This window comes from Chanodichthys erythropterus, chromosome 17 (assembly GCF_024489055.1).
Source record: "Chanodichthys erythropterus isolate Z2021 chromosome 17, ASM2448905v1, whole genome shotgun sequence".
Classification (NCBI taxonomy): Eukaryota; Metazoa; Chordata; class Actinopteri; order Cypriniformes; family Xenocyprididae; genus Chanodichthys; species Chanodichthys erythropterus.
Genome location: NC_090237.1, coordinates 24,708,845 through 24,730,791, shown reverse-complemented (window position 1 = coordinate 24,730,791; position 21,947 = coordinate 24,708,845). Strand labels below are relative to the sequence as shown.

Sequence of the window (21,947 nt, the reverse complement as noted above, 5' to 3'; positions counted from 1 at the left end):
ATACATTTTTTTAGACATGTCTAAATGTTTATCCACTGGTATTAAGTAAAAAAAAAAAGTATTTATATGCTGTTACATAAATAAATAAATAATAAAATAAATAATAAAATAATACATTTTATGGCTGCATTTATTTGCTAAAAAGAAAACGGTTAAAACAATAATATTGTGAAATATTATTACAATTTTAAAAAATAACTGTTTTCTAATTTTTTCTTTTAATTATTATATGTCCATTCAAAATTTTGGGGTTTGTAAGTTATGTAAGTTTAAGCTGCATTTATTTATTTGATTAAAAAAAAAAAAAAAAAAAAAAAAAAAACAGTATTATGGTGAAATATTATTAAAATTAAAATAACTGTTTTCTATTTTAATATATTTAAAATGTCATTTATTCCTCTGATGGCAAAACTGTATTTTCAGCATCATTACTCCAGTCTTCATGATCCTTCAGAAATCATTCTAATATGCTGATTTTCTGCTTAAGAAACATTATTATTATTATTATTATTAGAATTTAATTATTATCATTAATTATTATCATCAGCAGTTGTGCTGCTTACTTTTTTTTTTGTAGGAAACACTTTTTGTTCAGGATTCTTTGATGAATACACATTTTTGATATGTAAAATTTTATTTGAAATAGGAATCTTTTGTAACAATATAAATGTCATTACAGTCGCTTTTGACCAATTTAATGCATCCTTGCTAAATAAAAGTATTAAATTCCTTAAAAAAATAAAAATCATACTGACCCCAAACCTTTGAACAGTAATGTACAGTATATTTTGAGAACCAAAAAATACATCACATTTTCCTTACAAGACACATTTTTAGTCCCCATTGTCCATTATATACCTCATTGAGATCTGCTTAGAATGCACAAGGGACGTTGATTTGGATTGAGGTTGAATCAGGCCAAGCTGCGCTTCCAGTGAAATCCATCAGAATGTCCCTCTTGACGTTTCCTTCATCTTGGTGTATTTGCTTATGGGTGGACACTCATCTCTGACATGGCGATTGATGGCTGTGTAATAGATTTCCCATACTCAGATGTCCCGTGACAGCTTGTGGTTTCACAGGATGACAGTCCATTGCTGTGATGTATCTATCAGAAGCTCCCTGCTGCACAGGGCGCTGTGGACACTGTGGCTTTGACAGAGAGAGAAATAAGAGGAATGTAAGATGGTGCTCCGCTTTCTCAGGGGGAGGCGAGATAATACTGATGATTTGTTTCTCAGAGCTTGCACCTCTGTAGTTATGTTGTTACCAGAAAGAATATTTGATTTTAATAAGTCTGATGTTTTGGTTGGCAGCTGGTTTAGATGTAAAGTGAAAAACTGCATCTAAACAATATTTATTCTGTTTTTTTTATGTATTTTTTCCCCGAAAGTTTACTTTAGTCTTAATTTAGCCAGACAGAATACATACATACATACATACATACATGAATGAATGAATAAATAAATAAATAAAATCAGCATGTTACTAACCTGTGATTTCTCTCTTTTTTTCTCACAGGAGCCACAGATTCTTCCACTCCCTCTTCTTCCAGCTTTGTGAATGGAGCCACCAGCAAGAATCTGCCTGCGGTTCAGACTGTGGCCCCCATGCCTGAGGACACCATGGAGAACATGAGGTGAATCAGAGTCCCAGGATGTGTGTTGAGGTGTAAGACAGACAGCTGGATAGAGATGCAGCTTGATGTTTATTATAAGATGGCATAGTTGGGTGACCTTAATCAGGGTATTTAATGTTTGACAGGAATGAAATCCAGGCTGTGAGGGATAGAATACAGTGTGTTCAATGAATTGTACTGTTATTTAACAACACACATTGTTTATCTGTTGAAATGTCTTTCTGAGAAAAAAAAACATGAAACAAAAAACTTTCAGTAGACCAAAACTCTTTGAAAGTTTGCCATTGTAAAGAGTGTAAGTCTATCCCACAGCCTTGTTAAATTTAATATGTTGTCTAACCTGACTAAAGTCTATTGGACTAAGTAAATTTGCAATTGTGAAGTCACAACATATGTAGATTTATGTGAATGAAAACTAAACTGTGAATATGCACTGTTCTGTCTTAAGTATAGGACACATTTATATTACCTTTGCTGTCATTTGAAGGGTTAGTTCACCCAAAAATGAAATTTATGTCATTTATTACTCAACCTCATGTCATTCCACACGCGTATGACCTTCGTTAATCTTCAGAACACAAATTAAAATATTTTAGTTGAAATCCGATGGCTCAGTGCGGCCTCCATAGCCAGCAATGACACTTCCTCTCTCAAGATCCATAAAGGTACTAAAAACATATTTAAATCGGTTCATGTGAGTACAGTGGTTCATTATTAATATTATAAAGCGACAAGAATATTTTTGGTGCGGCAAAAACAAAAAACAAAATAACGACTTATTTAGTGATGGCCGATTTCAAAACACTGCTTCAGGAAGATTCGGAGAGTTATGAATCAGTGTATCGAATCATGATTCAGATCGCGTGTCAAACTGCCAACGGCTGAAATCACGTGACTTTGGCACTCCGAACAGCTGATTCGACACGCGGATTCATTTATGATCCGATGCTTCCTGAAGCAGTGTTTTGAAATCGGCCATCACTAAATAAGTCGTTATTTTGTTTTGTTTTTTTGGCGCATCAAAAATATACTTTATAATATTAATATTGAACCACTGTACTCCCATGAACTGATTTAAATACTTTTTAGTACCTTTATGGATCTTGAGAGAAGAAATGTCATTGCTCCCTATGGAGGCCTTACAGAGCCATCGGATTTCAACTAAAATATCTTAATTTGTGTTCTGAAGATTAACGAAGGTCTTACAGGTGTGGAACGGGTAAGTAATATATGACAGAATTTTCATTTTTGGGTGAACTAACCCTTTAATGCCTACCTAAAGTTAAGCCAGGGACACACTTAACGACTAGCTAAAACATTCTGAGACAAAAGAATGTTTCCTTTCGACTGAAGCAGATTTAAATACACACGGAATTTAAACACCGACTGAATGCAACTGGCTCTGACTCGATACGTTTGGGCATGATCAGTCGTAAGTATCAAATTACATTCATAATAATCAGCCTTACAATCCTTAAGTGTGTCCCCGGGTTTAAAAGTGCAGTGGTTGATCTGGGAAATGCTAATGTTAGCTTGCTAGCATTGAAAGCATACAACCCCAACCTCCCTGCAAATTGCTGTCCAAAGCCACGCCTCCTCCATAACATATGAATGCGCGTGCACACAGCTACTCTCGACAAAGCGTCACAAGAGACAGCGTTGAACTATCTCATGTCTCAGACACATAACAATACAATAATAATGAATATAAACAACTTAGAGAGCTTATACCTGACTGCTGCAGATTAATTTCGGTGTTGATACTGTTGACATGGAAACACATAATTCTGAGTCCGGAACTTGTGTAGGATAAAAGAGTCTGACGTCGGGTACTTTTGAAGGGCAGAAAGTTCAGTGTGTGTGTGTATATATATATATATATATATATATATATATATATATATATATATATATATATATATAAATGTATTTTTATAAATTATATATATATATATATATATATATATATATATATATATATATATATATATATATATATATAATTTATAAAAATACATTTATATATATATATATATAATTTATAAAAATACATTTAGACCTTTTAACATAGTGATTGCAATGAAGAGACTTTCAACCAGTATATCAAAAAATGTTTCATTAGAGAATCACCTATTGCACCTTTAATCTATAAAACACTAATAATTTAATAACGCTGTTAAATGTAATCTTTAGCAAATATGGAAATCCATTTTTCATACTGTATATTATAATGTTGTGATGCCTAAATTTATTTATAGCTATAAACATCTTAGTTTTTAGTGTTTTATATTTATACAAACAAAATGGTATAGAATTTTATATTACACCATGGTCTGTCTGAAAACTCGATTCTGATTGGCTGGAAGCTGTGCAATAAAACTGTTTAATGCACAAGTCAGTATTCTATATTAATGCATTGTTTTCATTTACCCGCATACACACATACGTCACTCGTAGATTGCTTTGCACACAGAGACATTCAGGAGCACAGAAACTTATCAGCGCTGCCCCCAACTTTTATTATCAAAATAGCTTCGCTACATTATATTTCTCAGCAACAAAGGGGTAACATCTGTAATTTTGAAATAATAAAACTCACAGATTTGTTGTGAGTAGAGAGAGATGCTGCACAGATGCAGGTAATTCACACACGCAACTCTCATGTCTCTGTCTCTCTCGATAATTAATTCAAATAAATGCTATAATTCAGTCATTCAAATAAAGGTAATCTTATGCTTACGCTCTACTTTATCTCCGTATCTGATTTGAAGCAGTTAGAATGCTAGATCGAGCCATAACTGACGTCATTTTTATCCTTACGGTCAAATATTGTATAGAATTAGTATAGAAATATAGTAGAATTTTTTTTATCGGCAAAATAACATGAAAATAATTGGCGACGCATCCCTAAGATGCTAAGTTTCATAATCCAAGTTTTATGTGAACGGTATGTTAATATATGTCAGTCTCTCACAGCTTAATTTGCATTCATTGCAAATACGCCATCTACCTTGAGTAAATGATTAATAATGTATTTTAATTATTTATTAAATGTTAGTGTCTCATTATTCTGTAGACACCATTTAAAAAAAAAAAAAAAACAATAAACTCTCTAAATTAGTATAGTGATAATTTACAAAGTTAAATGATTTCTAACATGGTTAAATCACTGTAAAACACACCCTCAGAAAGTGTATTGCTTTATTTGAGTGTGTTTTTGAGTGGGAAATGTTTTGTCTATCAGATGCAGTTGTGTTTGTTCACCCATGCTACTCCTGAGTTTTTATCCTCAGCGCCACAAGAGGGGGTCAGCACTCAGCCTTGTTTTTTCATGTTTACAGACATTGTGCATTTCCTTTGTTTAGGGCATCGGGCGACGATCCTTTTGCTTGTTTTTATTATTGTGGTTGTGAGAAACAAGACACCCCACACCTCAAATGTATCGCCTTTCCTCTCTCTCACTGCCCACCGCGTGTTTGAGCTGTCAAAGCGGGCTGCGCAATGCTAATGCAGAGAAATCAGTGCGCGTAGGTGTTTTGGGGAGTGTGTGGAAACCGTGCTGACCTTGGCTCCATCCCTTCACCTCATCTAATGCTTTGTGACAGACATCTCACAGACACACCACCGTCTGACTACACAGGAGAAAGCGCGTGTGTGCGCTTGTGGCTCTCTCTCGTGCTCTCCGGGGGCCTCTACACTTCACACACACACATATACGCACTCTTTGTGGCTCCTCCGCCGCACCAGGAATCGCAAATCAGTTGCCATGGCAGCGGTAACCGACAGCACTTACTGGGAGTGTGAAGTCAATGATGAAACTGTCTGGATGCAGAGGCTGTGATGCCTAACCCGCACTTCGAGAGACAAGAGATGGGTTTCGCTGTCGCTGCCTGTGTCTCATTAGTTTTCCTTTTTTTTTTCTCCCCACTTATTTTCCGCACTTACTTTTATGACACACAATAGCTTTAGTGTTGAATCTTTCGCAATAAAGACACCAAAAAGGGAAACAATGTATTTTTCAAAGCTTGTAATCTAATTATCATCATATTTGCAATCAAGACAAGCAAGCCCAAGGAAATTTGCATGCTAATACAACAAAATCCCCAGGAGTTTTGCTCACTATCTTACTGTTAAGGTAATATTGTGCTACCCAAATACCTCAAAATACTGTCTTTGCACAATATTTTTCAGAATGTTAGGATCTTAAATGTGCTTATATCGGTAATAACCAAAAATAAAATATTGTGCTACCCAAATACCACAAAATATTGTCTTTGCACAATTTTTTTATTTTTTTTTTTTTATGTTAGGATCTTAAATGTGCTTACATCTGTAATAACTTAAAATAATATATAATGCCATAAAATGATTGTTTTATATATATATATATATATATATATATATATATATATATATATATATATATATATATATATATATATATATATATATATATATACAGCCATGGAAAAAATTAAGAGACCACTCCAAGTTCAGAAATCAATGTTAAGTGGTCTCTTATTTTTTTTCCATAGCTGTGTATATATATATATATATATATATACATATATACAGTACAGTCCAAAAGTTTGGAACCACTAAGATTTTTAATGTTTTTAAAAGAAGTTTCACCTGCTCACCAAGGCTACATTTATTTTATTAAAAATACAGTAAAAAACAGTAATATTGTGAAATATTATTACAATTTAAAATAATTGTTTTCTATTTGAATATATTTCACAAAGTAATTTATTCCTGTGATGGCAAAGCTGAATTTTCATCATCATTACTCCAGTCTTCAGTGTCACATGATCCTTCAGAAATCATTCTAATATGCTGATTTGCTGCTCAAGAAACATTTAATGTGTACAATTGTACAAAATATTTGTGTACAATATTTTTTTCAGGATTATTTTTATGAATAGAAAGTTCAAAAGAACAGTGTTTATCTGAAATCTAATCTTTTGTAACATTATAAATGTCTTTACTGCCACTTTTGATTGATTTAATGCCTCCTTGCTGAATAAAAGTATTCATTTCTTTAATTTCTTTTCAAAAAAATAAAAATTCTAGACGGTAGTGTATAATGCTACAGAAGCTTTGTATTTCAGATAAATGCTGTTCTTTTGAACTTTCTATTCATCAAGGAATCCTGAAAAAAAGTACACAACTGTTTTCAACATTGAAAATAATCATAAATGTTTATTGAGCAGCAAATCAGCATATTAGAATGATTTCTGAAGGATCATGTGACACTGAAGACTGGAGTAATGATGCTGAAAATTCAGCTTTGCATCACAGGAATAATATATATATATATATATATATATATATATATATATATATATATATATATATACTGTATATATATATATAATATGGATTTCTGCATTGATTACTCATAAAATGTGGTCTGATCTTTGTTTAACTTTATTTAATAACGGTTCGGTATGTACAGGGAAAAATGGAATACTATCAAATAAAAATAAAGAAAATAAGAACAAAAAATCAAGCCGCAACAGCACAAATAATTACAAAAAAACAACCACTATCCAGTCAAGAGCAGTAAGTAATTTCCTTGTCTTTTGTTGTTTGATTAACAGCAGCAGGAATATTAGGCTGCTGTCAATTTAAGACACAATGCACGGATCCAGTACACTGATACTGATACACATGTGTTGTCTTTCTCGACTGTTTACATTCACTTTAGCCATAACCTACTGATTTTGCTAGAATACTCGCCAAGACTGCATGTTGACATAATTTTTGTGTGAATTTGTCCATTCGAGCTCAATGACTGGTCATATTAGAGCACACAGCATTTTTTTTAACATAGTTTAGGTAAAGCTAGAATGCGTATCCATCGTCAGAAAACTCTCTGTCTGTTTAATGCATTGATATTTTCAACAAACCATATTATAAATGCATTTGCGTCGTCAAATTTGAGATGAACAGCGGTGCAAGTGCGTGCCGATCCATGGGTGGAGAATAGTGCGGTTCAACTTTTTACAGAGAACTGTTACACCCCTAATGAATACCAAAAAGTTTGCTTTCATCTGGTGTTAGTGCCTTTTGAAAAATGATGGTCAAAAAAATAACTATTTCACGGTAGTCACTTTTTCCATCCGTCTCCCCTTTGTGTTTTGGTCTTTTGTCTCTGTTTTGGATTTTTCTGTGAGGTTTCTCCAGCTCGGTTCATTTAGCTGACTGTCAGGACTAGTGCTGGTCAGAGGCAAGAACAGCTTCCAGTATGCCTTGCGGGACCACTAACATGCTTGTATTATAGTGGGGTTGGATTACTGTAGGGTACATTGTAGTTTTCAAGCTGGCTTGCTACATTTCTTTGTTGTCAGAGCCCAAGACGTTGACTCTGAAGTTATCTGCAGCTGGTTATTATTAGTGTGTGAATTTGTTATAGTCTGTAGTGGCTGTTTTATTGGTTTAATCACAATACACGTCTTATCTTCAAAAATCTTTTTTCAGCTTCTCTAATGCACAGTCTCATTCACTTTGTCTATCCACACAGTATCACCACTAAACTGGAGCGAGCTCTGGAGAAAGTGGCGCCATTGCTGAGGGAGATCTTTGTGGACTTTGCACCTTTCCTGTCTCGTACTCTGCTGGGCAGTCACGGTCAAGAGTTGCTCATTGAAGGTACTGGTACTGTGTTCCTTCTCTTTCTCTTTGTCTATTTTTCTTTTGCACCTCCTATGTATACATGATCATGCGGGTATAAGAGGGTGAAGGTTGTTACCATGCACTGAATAGCACCTGTTTGTTCTATAATGCAAACTGCATGCTGTGCATAATTTTACAAACCTTTTATTCCTGTGATGCAAAGCTGAATTTTCAGCATCATTACTCCAGTCTTCAGTGTCACATGATCTTTCAGAAAACATTCTAATATGCTGATTTGCTGCTCAAGAAACATTTTATTATTATCAACGTTGAAAACTGTTGTGTACATTTTTTCCAGGATTCTTTGATGAATAGAAAGTTCAAAAGAACAGCATTTATCTAAAATAGAAAGCATCATGGTTTTGACAAATATATTAAACAGTGCAACGGTTTTAAATATATATATATATATATATATATATATATATATATATATATATATATATATATATATATATATATATATATATATATATATATATATATATATATATATATATATATATATATATATTTCTGAGCACCAAATCAGCATATCAAGCATTATATGACACTGAAGACAGGAGTAATGGCTGCTTAAAATTCAGTTTTGCCACCACAAGAATCAATTGCTTATTAAAATATATTAAAAAAGAAAACAGTTATTGTCAATTAGTATTATTTCATAATATTATTGTGTTTTACTGTATTTTATATCAAATGCAGCCTTGGTGAGCTTTGGAGACCCCAAAATTTTGAACAATTGTGTTTATATAATTTATATATTTCTAGGTGTATTTGGACATGCGTGTTCGTTCTTTGTTCCTGAGCTCTGAAGTGCGTAGAGCTACTTTCCTCAGTAGAGCTACTTCCCTTCTCTAGCTGGCTGCCACACACACACTCTCACATGCCTCACATGGCAAGGCAACCTCTCTCTGAACGGGAACGCACACTCCAGGCTCTGTTTTGAGGCTTTTTTACCTTTCAGCCTCAGTGCCAAATCATAGTGTACATCCCTCTCACCGCTCAAAGCCAGTTTGTTCAGACTAATGTTGCTCCACATTACAGCATGCTGGAAATATGTGTGTCTACAGCTCAGGCAGCCATTTCATGAAAGAAATACTCAGACACGCATTCTGCCCTGGACTCAAACGCTGATTATTTTTATGAATTATAACAGCCAGTTTTCTGTCTTTAACTTTGTAGTCGTACTTAATCCTGTCCACATTAGGAAGTTTCACGGTTATGGTTGCCTGCTGAAAGCAGGGATAAGGTGTCAATTTCATGAACTTCATAGTGAATTCTTGTCAATTGTCATTTTTCTCTCAGATGGTGTAGTTATAGACTCTACCAGCAGGGGCAAACTAGACCTTGCTAATCTACCCAAACTTTGACCCCTTGGTTTTCTAAGACTTCATTTTCCTAAACAAATTCTAAGTGATCACAAGAGCATTGCCGTGAGGTTGCAAAAGTTCACTGGGTGGTTTTTAGCCCGTTGCTATGTGGTTGCAAAGGTGTTATGGATGGTTGCCAGAGGCTAAACAAATTTAAAAGAATAGTTCACCCTGAAATGAAAATTCTGTCATCATTTACGTATGCTCATGTCGTTTTCAAACCTGTTTGACTATGGAACACAAAATAAGATAATATAATTTATAATATATTCACTCTAAATATTCACTCTAAATGTATATATATATATATATATATATATATATATATATATATATATATATATATATATATATATATATATATATATATATATAATGTATGTATTTTTATATTAGAAATATATACATGTTGGTATCTGAAAGTTTTAATGAAATATTTATAAAACTGAAATGGTAACAGTTTACAATGAGGTTAATTAGTTAACATCAGTTAACTACTGTACATTAGTTAACATGAACTAATAATGAACTGCACTTCTACATCATTTATTATTCTTAGTTAAAGTTAATTTCAACATTTACTAATAAATTATTAAAATCAAGAGTTGTATTTAACATTAGTTAATGCACTGTGAACTAACATGAACAAATCCTGAGCAGCTGTATTTTTATTAACTAACATTAACAAAGATGAACAAATACAGTAACAAATGCATTGCTAATGGTTAGTTCATGTTAGTTAATAAATTAATTAACAATATTGAAATGTTACCATTGAAATGATATTTCCTTAACCCATGCTATTTACAAAATACATTTAACATATATTTAAGAATATGTTATAATGGCCATTAAGAATTTATTATTTGCTGCATGGAATACAGTAAAACTCACTAGGGTCCAATGATGTTTAAATCCCAAGAATCTTATTTTGTGTTCTGCAGGATTGAAATGACATGAGAAATGCCATTGACTGTGCTTTTGCTTTGCATTGCATCGCAGTCCTCCCCAAGCAAACCCCAATCCCAAACACATAACAGCGACTTCCTCATAGATGACTCTTTACCCCCTCATTCATTTGTCCAGTATGTTAACACCATCCCATGACCAGAAGAAGTGATGTCTGTTTTCCCACCTCCTTCCCTTCCTCTCTTCCTCAACCTTTCACAGCTGAAATACTGTTCGCTCAGTGCAAAGGCGCCCTATTTACCCATAATTACCCTTCATCCATCACTCGGCCCGGCACTAGGGGTCAAGCCCCCGCCCGGCCCCCCTCCAGACACTCGTTCACTGGGGGCAATTATACCCTGGTCGCCCTCGGACAGCTTCCCGACACTTGGAGTTTGAGTGCGCGGCCCCTGAGCGGAACACTATGCTTCTTGTGAGAGCTAGCCGCCCAAGTCTACGGTGCTACGGCCCTCTGACAATGTCACATTCACACCAGTGAGGCTTAACTGGAAAGCAGGGCGACTTGCTGTTTAAATAGAATGCATTTAGTTTGTCCAGCAGCGTGAGCCAGAGGTCAGGCCTGCCACCTGACTTAAGAGAGGGACCCTGGTGGGGTGCCACAAGAGCGGGGTCGACACTCAGGCTAAAAGGGGAATTGCTGTGTTGCACGGCCACATCTCACCCTCATAAATGAGACCGAGAGATTGTTGGGACTTGAACTCTTGGCCTCTGAAATATTACGGTCATAACTTCATGGACTGAATGGTTTAGGACCAATCATTCATGTGTAAAGGATGTTTAAGTGGGTAACGAGACAAGTGGTGCTCTCAGACAGAAGTGAGTTTAAAGCTCAGTTCACAGGATACCTCAGATTGTGTGTATACAAATTTAATTATTGGGATTTACATTTTTTATAAAAAATGTTTAAATTAAAAAAAAAAAAACAATTATCTGAAATGATTCTAGAGTTCTGTCATATCTTATTGTCCGCCAGACGAAAAAACATAAGCCTGATCAGTTCGAAAAGCAACAGCACACATCTTCTCAAAAGCAACACACAACTGAAGCTATAATCTATGCAGGACTAGTTACATGTATGACAAAGTCAAATGCTTAGGATTAGGGGTGTGTTCCATGGTCTAACCCTAAATATGAGCATTGATGCAATAGTAAATAGTCAGAGCTGGGTAGATTATTACAAATTGTATTCAGTTACTGATTCCAAATTACATGACAAAATAGTTAGTAATGTAAACATTACATTATACATTTAAGGTAATGTAATCTAACTACTTTTTGATTACTTTTAGATTACTTTTGACCAAACTCATTTATCACAAAGATTTGAATAGGATAATCTTGTACCATATTGAAATACAAATTTAAAAAAAGAAAAATACAAAGAAAAAGTAAATATATTCCATTCTTTATCAACAACATGAAGTGCATTAAATATTACATTGATGCCTGGTTCAGACTATACATGATTTTAGTTTCCTCGAGGGACTAAGTTACTGTGACAGAGCTAAAAAAGGTATATAAACATATGTTACCTCGGTTCTCTTTGGAGGAAATCCAAATATCCATGTAATCCAGATATGTGTCCACTTTTGGTATTTTCTGATGACAAGACATGGCAAAACACACTGCTAGTCATTGTTTGTTTAATCTCACAGCACCTTCTGTCAGTCGATAGTCCCGCCTTCTCGATGACAGCAGGCACGTGACTAAAGATGGCACACAATAAATGGTCAGGTAGCAACGTGTAGTCTGACATGTTTCTTGTCCACAACACAACAACAAGATTTCAGGAGTCAAAATCATATAATCTGTCACAGTGACTATCGTGACCGACCAAAATAATCGTGTAGTCTGTACCCAGCATAAGTCAGGGTTTTTCCAGACTGGGGTTTGTGAAGGAACTGTTTGTGAGTTTAATGAAAAGCTATTACATAAATAAATCATAAAAAATGTACATTTAAGAATAAATAATTTAAAAATAAAAAGGTTAAAACTATATATTTTATTTGTTTACCTGCATGCCATGTGACTATTAACTGACATCAGGGGACTGTTAACTTAATTTTATTATTATTTATTAGTAGTAGTAGTATTATTTTAATTTTATCATTGGCCTAACTTATTAACTTAAAATCTCAGGAGGTTCACTTGACAAAAAAAGTTGGGGAATCTTTGCATTGCATGTAAATTTTAATGTGTTTGAAAGACAAAAGCCTTCCAAAGACACTAATACACATGGTTAAATATTATTAAATATTATTATTTGTATCAGTGTGTGATAATTCCAAAAAATAATTAATGTGTTCGTCAGGAGTTATTTAGATATGCAATGCTGCAATGTTGAGAAAATACATTTTAATAGTGAAACCATTTCTTTAAATCCAGTGATCAACTGCTGGAAGAACTTCTAAACCTATATACTGTAAGCAGTAGGCTTTTTTAGAACGAAACATTTAAAAGATAAAAAAGTAGAGTATTTTAAAAGTAGAGAGTATTTTAAAGTGTAATATAATCTAATTACAAGTACTTAATTTTTGGAATCTGATTATGTAATCCAGATTACATGTAATCAGTTACTACCCAGCTCTGACAGTCTCTTCCACCATGTCCACTGCATTTTATTAAACCACATTCATGCAGAGAGCTTTCTCTCTCTCTCTCTCTCTCTCTCTCTCTCTCTCTCTCTCTCTCTCTCTCTCTCTCTCTCTCTCTCTCTCTCTCTCTCATCTTACTCTCATTAGAGTCCTGTCTCACTGACTCTACTGGCTCATACAAACAAGGGCATCAGCTATGTGCTGTGTTTTATGTTATTGCAGGTGTATATATGTGTTTGAGAGAGAAAGTTTATCTTGTATGTCTGGCAATAATTGCACATGTCATTTACAATTACCTTGTTTATCAGTGAGGTTACCCAACTGTCCTTTATGTTCAATGAACAACAGGCTTTTCATTTAAACTGCATATTTTACTCAATCAGCATCTGATTCTAAGAGAATGGTGCCTATATAAGGGGGAAAATGTATACATACTTTACCCTCTTATATTCTAATTTCTGCTCTCACATTTTTAGAATACATATCTGTATGCATCATATCTGTACATATAATTAGTGTTCTTCTGCTAACAAGGTTTAAAAAATTTGCAAGTGAGACCATGGCCTTGGCTTTTGATCTCACACTGCCATGTAGCAAATGACCTCTGACCTCTCAAGAGACACTGTTAGTGACCCCAAGAGCTGTTAGCCATCTGATTCATAACGCACAGACATTCAGTCTCAACTTCAAAACATAACTCATCAGAAATGGCCTGGCTGTTTGCGTGACATTAAGTGGTTGCATTTTCGGACTGCTTAGTTCATCTGCACCATACTTTTCTGAGGCCATGTGGATGGCATGTCCTTGACTAACTCATGCAGATGTTTTGGTTTTGTGTGTTTATGAATATGGAGAATAATTATTTATTTCTGTGTTTTTCCTTTCTGTTCTCCTCCAGGTCTGGTGTGCATGAAATCAAGCACCTCTGTGGTGGAACTAGTCATGTTATTATGCTCTCAGGTGAGTTTTCTTTCTTTTTCTCCTTTCTTTATTTTTCTAATGTTGTTTTCCAGCTACATGACACATTGTCTGTTGTTAATGGTCATGGTGAGCTGCTTAAATATTTGTCTGGATGACAGAAAGCAATATGCAAACATGACTTTGTCCGTTAACACGTTCATTTCTCAAAGTCAAGCTCAAGTGAAGTGTATCAAACTGGCATGTGAAATTAACGTCCCTCTGTGGTCAATCATTTTATCCCTTGAAACTCATCTTTCAAAGTGACATATTTAAAAAAAAAAGTGATAATAATTTCTTCATGACTTAAAATTGCTTGAATGTAACCCTACACCATTGCTTCATTTAGTAAACGTGGATTCACGAATATACAAATTAGCCCCACCTCCACTCACTCACACCAGCTCAGACTACCTGATCTACTCTGTCAATTGTAGTAATAGCAAGTGGAAATATTGGTTTAATCCAGCCATATATGTTGGAACCAGAAACTGATTCAGAAGAAGAAGAGAAAGTGCAAATTAAACAGGGTCGCCTACAAGTCAGTGTATCATGCGTTTTATGTATCGCTGTCTACATAAGAAATCTGACGCGATAGAGCCGGTCCCTCCAGCCGATATGAGGTCAGGGTTCTACAATCCCTACTTCATTGTACCCAAGAAGAGCGGTGGGTTACAACCTAACCTGGATCTGCGAGTTTTGAATCGGAGCCTTCACAAGCTACCGTTCAAAATGCTCATGCACAAAACGCATTTTCGAGTGCATCCGTCCCCAGGATTGGTTTGCAGTGATCGACCTGAAGGATGCGTACTTTCATGTCTTGATTCTTCCGTGACACAGGCCATTCCTGCGTTTCGCGTTTGAGGGACAAGCATATCAGTACTACCCTTCGGGCTGGCCCTGTCTCCCCGCGTCTTCACGAAAGTCGTGGAGGGAGCCCTTGTTCCCATGAGAGAACAGGGTGTTCGCATTCTCTATTCAGCTATCTCGACGACTGGCTCATTCTAGCACAGTCTCAGGAGCAGTTGTGCGAACACAGGGATTTGGTGCTCAGACACCTCAGCCAGTTGGGTCTTCCGGTCAACTGGGAAAAGAGTAAACTCTCCCCTGTGCAGAGGATCTCTTTTCTCAGTATGGAGTTGGATATGGTCGAACAGATAGCACGCCTCACAGAGGAACATGCTCAGTCGGTGTTGAACTGCCTGAATACGTTTAACGGCAGGACAGCGGTTCCACTGAAATTCTTTCAGAGGTTCCTGGGGCATATGGCGGCCGCAGCGGCAGTAACCCCACTCGGTCTGCTTCATATGAGACCGCTTCAACACTGGCTTCACAGCAGAGTCCCGAGATGGGCGTGGCAACGCCTTGTTCTGAGCCGCCTTAAAGGGCCGCTACGGGGCAAGCATGTACTGGTCCGTGCGGACAACACTGTGACCGTTGCGTACATCAACCGTCAAGGTGGTCTACGCAGTTGTTTTACTCCCTGTCCGAGGGAACACTCGGGACAGATGCACTGGCACTCAGCTGGCCCCGGGGCCTTCGCAAATATGCATTTCCCCCAGTGAGCCTACTTGCACAGACCCTGTGCAAAGTCAGGGAGGACGAGGAACAGGTCTTGTTAGTTGCGCCCTATTGGCCCAACCGGACCTGGTTCCCAGAACTCTCACTCCTCGCGACAGCCCCTCCCTGGCCCATTCCTCTGAGGAAGGACCTTCTCTCTCAGAGACGGGGCACTCTTTGGCACCTGCGTCCAGACCTCTGGAAACTCCATGTCTGGTCCCTGGATGGGACGCGGAAGTTCTAGGTGACTTACCCCCCGAGGTACTTAACACCATCACTTCGGCACATGCACTGTCTATGAGACGTGCTTACGCCTCGAAGTGGAACCTGTTTGTCGAGTGGTGCTCTTTTCGCCGAGAAGACCCCCGAAGATGCTCGATCTTAGTCATGCTTTCCTTCTTGCAGCAAGGGTTGGAGCGTAGGTTGTCCCCCTCCACCCTCAAAGTCCATACTGCTGCTATCTCCGCATACCACGACCACATAGATGGCAAGTCTGTTGGTCAGCACCAACCTGGCTTACCAAGCTCAGGGCGTGCCCTGTCCGCTCAGGTTGCATGCTCGCTCCACGAGAGGTGTAGCATCCTCCTGGGCACTGGCTTGTGGCGCCTCGCTAACAGACATTTGTAGAGCTGTGGGCTGGGCGACACCTAACACGTTCGCTAGATATTATAGCCTTCGTGTCAAGCCGGTCTCCTCTCGTGTTCTCGCCTCAGGTCAGAGGCACCGAGAGGCCCCGGCTTAGTGTCGGCTTGCTGCGCTACATGCGCTCTTTTGCTCCAGAGAGTCCCTACGGGCAGACCCTGTTGAGTCCTCAGATTCCCCTTCGGCAGCCGCCGTGTTGTAGCATCTGGTGCCAGGCCTACACTCCATTGCATCCTTGAGAACCAGATTTAGGCTGGGTTCCATAAGTGTGACCCTACGGGGATCCCATATGGTTGGTTCCACGGTTGCTCCTAAATGAAGCCCATGTCTTTCCCTCTGGGAGAACCCATCTCTCATCAAGGTGTAGTCACCCCAGTTCTTCCATATGTAGTACAACCTACAAGGTTAGTCCATATGTACTCCTCCACATAACTCCTTCGGGGAAGGATGTGGCTTCCGCAGCATTCCTTTCCCAACGAAAGGATACGCTTTCCCAGCGTTATCCAATAGTCTCACTGAATGGGTCTTGGGAACAGCAGTGCATCTTGCATATTGCGGGACAAAGCTCACAATTTCGGGACTGTCCCGCAAAAAGTGGGCCGGGTGGTCACCTTAGTCCGATCCAATTCCGATTCTGGGAGTCACAATCCAATTCCAAAATGATTATTGATCTATTTTCTTATTAATTAATTAGTTTACCGACTTAAAAACCTTACATTTACATATCCTTACATAAGTAATTATAAGTAGGCCTACTTTTTAAAATAATTACAAATTGAAAAAAAAATATATTAAAATAATTGTATGTTAAGAATTTTAAACTAATCTAACTTCAAAACATACAAGCAAGTAGCAAATAATAAAGAGGAGCAACAAAATATTACAAGCAATAAACAAAGAGTGCTTTCAGGATTTAAGATTATCTGAACATTTTCTTTCTGATCTTTACTGTTGTTTGATTGTTACATCATAGACAGCGCAGGATCTAATAAGCTGTATTCACACACGGATCTCTTTTGAAATATAATAAGTAATGCAATTTGTCCTGTCCATTTAATCCCTACAAACTGTATTTAGGCTACATTCATTTTGTGTCATAAAACACAAAACGCACACCCGCATGCGCGAGCACTCTTCACAAACAAAGCATCAGCATTTGAAATTGAAAGCAGCCTCCTGTGAGTTTCATATTTTAAATATATAAGTCCATTGCATTCCAAACAACATAAATGTTTCCTTTGTAGAGCATTTGTAAGGAAAATGACAGGTGAGACCGCGCACAGCAACATCAAACAAATTGCGCGTCTCTCACAGCGCATTCTGTGCAATGAAGCCCGCGAATGTCGTTGTAATTTGCTTCAACCATTCTGAACTTTATGAAAGATTATTTTACGTAAGGTTCAAGTGGTGTATGTGTGTGAGGAATTGGAAGCAAGCAGATTCCAGGTGTTTCTAAAGCACACTCAGCACCATCGCTCAGCTGAATAAAAACTAAGCTCAGAATCGATTCTGAAATTCTCAGCGATGCATTGATGGATCGTTTTTTTTTTTTTTCTCCCACACCTAGCAAGCACAAACTATGCAAAAGCTGCACTCAGTGTTTGAATTCACTCACTCGTTTCTTTCCTTCTTTCAAGTGGACTATATTAGTGAAGTAATGTAGGGAATAGTGAATGTATAAGGTATAGGCAGTGTCGCGTTAAGCCTTTGCGGGGCCTAAATTAAGCCAGGATCTTTTTTTTTTTTTTTTTTCACGTTAAGTGTTAAGTTTTAGAATGTCCCCATTAGGCTATCTGTAGCGCAGCCATCCATAATTGCAGTAAGATTTGTACTTAACTTGCTGTGACAACTATCACGTTTTAAAATGCAAAAGAGAATTGTCTCAGGGGGCCCCCTAGTGTTTGGGGCCCTGGGCTGCAGCCCATGTTGCCCATTAGGATAACACGGCCCAGGGTATAGGGAGTCATTTCGAACCCAGCCCATGTTCCTATTTGCCATCTCAGAGTCAGATAACTGCCTTTTAAAAATCAGCATCCTTAAAGGGTTAGTTCACCCAAAAATGAAAATTCTGTCATATATTACCCACCCTCATGCCGTTCCACACCCGTAAGACCTTCTTTAATCTTCGGAACACAAATTAAGATATTTTAGTAGAAATCCGATGGCTCAGTGAGGCCTGCCTAAGGAGCAATGACATTTCCTCTCTCAAGATCCATAAAGGTACTAAAAACACATCTAAATCAGTTCCTGTGAGTTCAGTGGTTCAATATTAATATTATAAAGCGACGAGAATATTTTTGGTGCACCCATAAAAAACAAAACAACAATGTATTTAGTGATGGCCGATTTCAAAACACTGCTTCAGGAAGCATCAGAGCATAATGAATCAGCGTGTCGAATCATCTGTTCGGAGCACCAAAGTCACGTGATTTCAGCGGTTTGGCGGTTTGACATGCGATCCGATGATTTGACATGCTGATTCATAATGCTCCGAAGCTTCCTGAAGCAGTGTTTTGAAATCGGCCATCACTAAATAAGTCGTTATTTTGTTGTTGTTTTTTGGCGCACCAAAAATATTCTCAACGCTTTATAATATTAATATTGATCCACTGTACTCACATGAACTGATTTAAATATGTTTTTAGTAGCTTTATGGATCTTGAGAGAGGAAGTGTCATTGCTGGCTATGCAGGCCTCACGGAGCCATTGGATTTCAACTAAAATATCTTAATTTGTGTTCTGAAGATTAACAAAGGTCTTACGGGTGTGGAACGACATGAGGGTAAGTAATTAATGAGTGAACTAACCCTTTAACAATAGGAAAAGTCCCCACCTCACACATTGATGGGAATGGTTACATGTTTGTTACGGTAGGAAACGGCCAGTTTCAAACTGCCTTTTTGAGACTGTCTTTGTTATATTACTTTGTTGCAAGAAGAAAATACTAGAATATGTTTTACTTCATTTTATTCAGAGGTCTCAAATTGAGCACACATACTGTATGGTGCAGGTGCTTATATTTAAATGGCCAAAATGTAAGTTGAAATTCTGGTAGCTTTTGATGTAAATCAATGAGATCTTTATAACATTATGACAGACTACTAAATGAATATAAATATCAGATGTCACTCTATATCTCTCAATAATATGTCTTAGTAAGATTATATTTTTGCTTAGTTTTATGATGTGGATGTGGGGGTGATCGGCAAACATATATTGAAACACAACACATTAATGATTGAGATATGTACAAATAAACATTACTCAAGCCTGATATATCATAATTGATACTCACATTTTAACAGAATATATATTAAAAAAAAAAAATATATATATATATATATATATATTTTCAACTAAACCTGAGTTCATCTCGAAATATTACTAACAATATAAAAGTCATTTTTATGTTTACTTTATAAAAATCATTAAAGATTTCACAGCAGAAATACACATGTAGCCTGATCTGTGGACTTTTTAGAATTATACTAGAAAAACTTTGAATTATCATTTGGAGGACAGAAGGCTTTTAGTAGTTTGTGAAAAACAATTCACGTTTTTCAGCAAAGTTTTGATCATGTTGATAATTTAAAGGCCCTTGAAATGTGTGTATCAAATATGATACAGCAGGCTTTATAAGGTTATATTATTCCTACCTTTTCTCACATTTTTCCTTCTTAGGCTGAAAATAGTGTAACCCCAACTCATGTAAACACACCGCAATCGTCTTCCCTCTAAATCCCAGTGACATATTACAGCTCTCTGACCTTCGGAGTCCCTTGTTAAGCCTTCCCTTTCAAAGGGGTCAGGGTCCCAATGTTGTAGTCGGAGCGGGAGATATTTAACATACCTTCTGTCAGCCCATCACTCTTGTGCCGGGAGTCCATAAGGAAGCCATTACCTCAGCATCTCTTCCTCAGAATCCAGCCGGTCGGAGAGCTCGGCGGGGCGGGAGCTTTTAGTCGTTGAATGGCACCTCTGACTCTGACTCTCTATGACTCGAGAGTCGATCTGTACATTTGCTCTTAGTTTGCCCTGAAAAAGGTGGAGTCCTCCAGACACTGTGGCGCTCAGGATATGTCCTGCTGTTCTGCTATTCTCCTTTTGAAGATTTCAGCCGACCTTTCCCTTGTTGAATTTAACATTTGGATTTTTTTTTTTTTTTTTTTTTGCTCTTATCTCTTTTATGCCGTCTACTTACTTTGTTGCCACTTGGATTTATTGCCGAGTGAAGCATCACACTGAGACTCAAGCTCCTGGTTTTCTCTTCCTCCGCCCCTGTTAGACATATAATGTTACCAGAGCTCCAAGAGTTCTTGCCATTAGAAGCTCCCAGGGTAGAAACAGCCTGATATATCGATTGCCCAAAGATGGGGTGAAACCAGAGCCTGGGCCCAAAATGGCTTTCAGACGTAGGAAAGTCTCTTTGGAGCCAAAGCCTTCATAACAGGCTCACCGTAGGATCTGATTTAGAACACGTTGCCCAAACCAAGGGCCTTAATAAACAAAAGACTTGATTCTTTAGATGAGTGGGTGTGCAAGAGAGAAAGTAAAAGAGAATGAGAGGGAGGAAAAGACAGTGAAAGGGATTCACTATGGAAGTACTGAGTGTGTATGTGTGTGTGTGTACAGTACTGTTCAAAAGTTTTTGATTGGTTAGATTTTTTTAATGTTTTTGAAAGAATTATTTTATGCTCACCAAATTTAAAATAACTGTTTTTTTTTTTTGTTTTTGTTTTTTGTTTTATATGTTTTAAACATTTAATTTATTCCTGTGATGGCAAAGCTGTATTTTCAGCATCATTTCCTCATGTCTTCAGTGTCACATGATCCTTCAGAAATAATTCTAATATACTGTTTCCTTTCATGGGAGCTGTCGACGCTATGTCATATGAGGTCATATGACGTAGTGTCTCGTTCCCTTATTCAGGGAACCAGGGTTACACAAGTAACCCGAGACGATTTGCTGCTCAAGAAACATTATTATTAATGCCAAGTTTGAAAACCAGCCTGGTCTCTTTGTTAATAAGTAGTTATAAATACGTTACTTTCAAAGACACAAAATATACATTTTTGTACTTTTAGAAAAGTGTTGAAACGTACAATATTGACGTATTTATAGCAGTAAAACGTAAAAATACTATTTTTTTAATGAAATTTTCATGTCATAAAGTATATGTATAATTTCCCTTTTATTGTTTTATAGATAAATGTAAGATCCCTAGACCCCATCCCAAAACTAAACATACCAATAGGTTGTAGGGAGTGATTTTTCTATATAGGAATCCTATCACAAACTCAAAATTCCCATGTTTTGCATCGTTTATGGTTGCTCATATCTATCAAATTGAGAAACAACAAGAAGCTTTTATCATTTACGTAACTTATATAGTTTTTTAACTTTAAAAGTTAACATCTTTTATAGCATTTTGCGTGTGCTTATACTGAAATGAATATGGATATACCTGCTTACCTTTTTTTGTTTTTGACTTGGTTAAATATTCACATTCTTCATGGTATATTTTCAGGGAAGAG

At 36.8% G+C, this 21,947-nt stretch overlaps 1 protein-coding gene and 1 long non-coding RNA gene across 3 annotated transcripts in view; one reads left to right on the top strand and one right to left on the bottom strand.

The window, feature by feature from the left end:
* Positions 1-21,947, top strand: part of nbeab (neurobeachin b) — a 377,709-nt gene that overhangs the window by 186,042 nt on the left and 169,720 nt on the right. The window contains exons 31-33 of the mRNA XM_067364674.1: positions 1,522-1,639; positions 8,166-8,293; positions 14,152-14,213. Coding sequence (XP_067220775.1) covers positions 1,522-1,639; positions 8,166-8,293; positions 14,152-14,213 — 308 coding nt within the window. The remainder of the gene's footprint in view (positions 1-1,521; positions 1,640-8,165; positions 8,294-14,151; positions 14,214-21,947) is intronic.
* On the bottom strand, positions 763-20,476 carry LOC137004400 (uncharacterized). Of its 2 annotated transcripts, none has more exons than XR_010892133.1 (3): positions 20,263-20,476; positions 1,494-1,614; positions 763-1,152 (listed from the first exon to the last, which is right to left on the bottom strand). It is a non-coding gene; the product is annotated as an uncharacterized lncRNA (long non-coding RNA). The 2 variants fall into 2 exon arrangements; XR_010892132.1 differs by lacking the exon at positions 20,263-20,476 and adding an exon at positions 12,192-12,316.